Raw genomic sequence first — 1,980 nt, forward strand, 5'->3', positions numbered from 1 at the left:
GTGTTATATACCAGGTGTTCTAGACCAGGTGTTCTTCACCAGGTGTTCTTCACCAGGTGTTCTCCACCAGGTGTTCTTCACCAGGTGTTCTCCAGGTGTTATATACCAGGTGTTCTAGACCAGGTGTTCTCCACCAGGTGTTCTCCAGCAATTGTTGTCCCTCAGGTGTCGGCTGCAGTTGTCTCGTCGTCATGCTGTTTTCTTTTGTGTTCACGTAGGTCGAAAGGAGGGCCGTTTCCGTGAGCCCCCACCGACTCCACCCGGCTACACCGCCCTCACCATCTCGGATGTTGCGGATGGGCAGCACCCTCCGTCGTCCGCCTCCACGCCCACAGCGACCCACTCGAGCCGCCGTCCGCCTGATTACACCACAGCCCTGCAGCGCTCGCGCATGGTCACCCAGTCGCCCGACTCCCAGCAGGCCCATCAGGCGGCCAAGCATCGAGCGGGGGGCCTCCACCGCACCCGCTCACCGGCCGAGGAGCAGGAGCCCGAGGAGGAAGAGGAGGGTGAGTCTTCCAGACTAGTCACTCTGAAGAAACCAGTGGCTCAGCACATGTCTGAGACCCCCCCACCATGAGAGGGTGTGGGGTAAACAGACACTCCTTTAAGGCAGGTAAAACCTCATTTATCAGGTTGTCCCCCACCCCCCACACAAAGACCCTGCATGTTAACCGGAACACAGAAGACTGCAACTGACCGTTCCTTCACGCACCCCCAGCACCTGCACAGCCTGCCCCCCCTCCGAGCTACAAACCGCTCGGGGCAGGAAGCTTCTGTAACTCACGTGACGTCATCCTGCACGAGTCAGACGCTCACTTCTCCCCTCATCATCACACCCCCTGCTCTCATGGGTGAGACGAGAGTAACTCACCTGAATGTTTATCTGGAACATCTCGTGTCTGCAGCTCTTTGAATCAGAGACCAACAAGAAGGAGCTCCAAATTATTATGAAGTGGAAGGAAAACGGTTCTTTGGCTTTAAACTTTGTTCGAGTAGGAATGTAAAGTGTGGCGTTCGTATCCAGTGAACCCGGTTGGTCGTTAAACAGCGTCCACCTGGGTGTTCGCAGATTGAGATTATTAAACAACTCAAGCTGTGAGATTATTTAATCCATCATCTGAAAGTGGACAGAACGCTGCACAGCTGCACAGGTCCTTCACTTAAACTCCAGTTCTTTTAACAAAGTTGAGTCAGGTCCTCTGGATGGATAAAAAAAAAAAGTGGCAACATTTAGTCTTTTATCCAAAGGACTTCTTCAGTCTGAGGAGCTGCAACAAACTCAGTCTCTTAAATAGCACCTTCTCATGATGGATCAACCAGTTTGTTGTTGACATCCAAAACCAGCTGTTCACGTGATGAAGGACCATCAGCCTAACAATGGGTCATTAGCACCTGATGGCTGTTTACTGTTCACAGAGGGCTGAGTGATACTAGCAATCACAGCATTGTAAGAGGGGGACAGTTGAACATGGAGGCTCCGCCCCTGTTTAATGATGGACGGTTTCTTTTCACAAAGATGGCCTCCTTTACTCCTCTCTCAAACCATCGTTCCTCTCTATCCAGGATGTGAACATCTTCATCCCTGAAAGAGTGACCGCTGGCCTGGAGATGAGTGTAGACCTCAGAGTCCTGGCTGATGATGTTGATCTTCTGTGCTGGTCCATCCTTTTGGCCAGTGGCTTTTTAGTTTCCCCGATGTAAGACTGATCACCCTCCTGACACTGAACAGCATACACAATATTACTCTGTTTGTGCCGGGGGACTGGATCTTTGGGATGAACCAGTCTTTAATGTATTTTGGGGTTTAAAAGCCACTGGGACGTCGTGTTTAGAAAATAAAAGTCTCTGAAACTCGTGCAACATATGGAATGAGCACTGGTCTGGGTCTGGGTTCCTCCTGTTCAGCTGCTGACTGACTGGAGTCCAGTTTGGGTTTCTCCTGTCAGGAAGGCCCAGTTGCTCCAGGTCCGGTCTGGT

The 1,980-nt window shown here is 51.5% G+C and overlaps 1 protein-coding gene across 1 annotated transcript in view; it reads left to right on the forward strand.

Annotated features, from left to right (window-relative positions):
- The window catches only part of rapgef2b (Rap guanine nucleotide exchange factor 2b), a 38,313-nt gene extending 37,733 nt beyond the window's left edge, over nucleotides 1-580 (forward strand). Inside the window, exon 23 of the mRNA XM_037675151.1 lies at nucleotides 219-580. Within this exon, the coding sequence (XP_037531079.1) occupies nucleotides 219-580 (362 nt within the window). The remainder of the gene's footprint in view (nucleotides 1-218) is intronic.
- Nucleotides 581-1,980: the final 1,400 nt, after the last annotated feature.

This window comes from Nematolebias whitei, chromosome 4, assembly GCF_014905685.2.
Source record: "Nematolebias whitei isolate Nwh7 chromosome 4, NemWhi1, whole genome shotgun sequence".
Classification (NCBI taxonomy): Eukaryota; Metazoa; Chordata; class Actinopteri; order Cyprinodontiformes; family Rivulidae; genus Nematolebias; species Nematolebias whitei.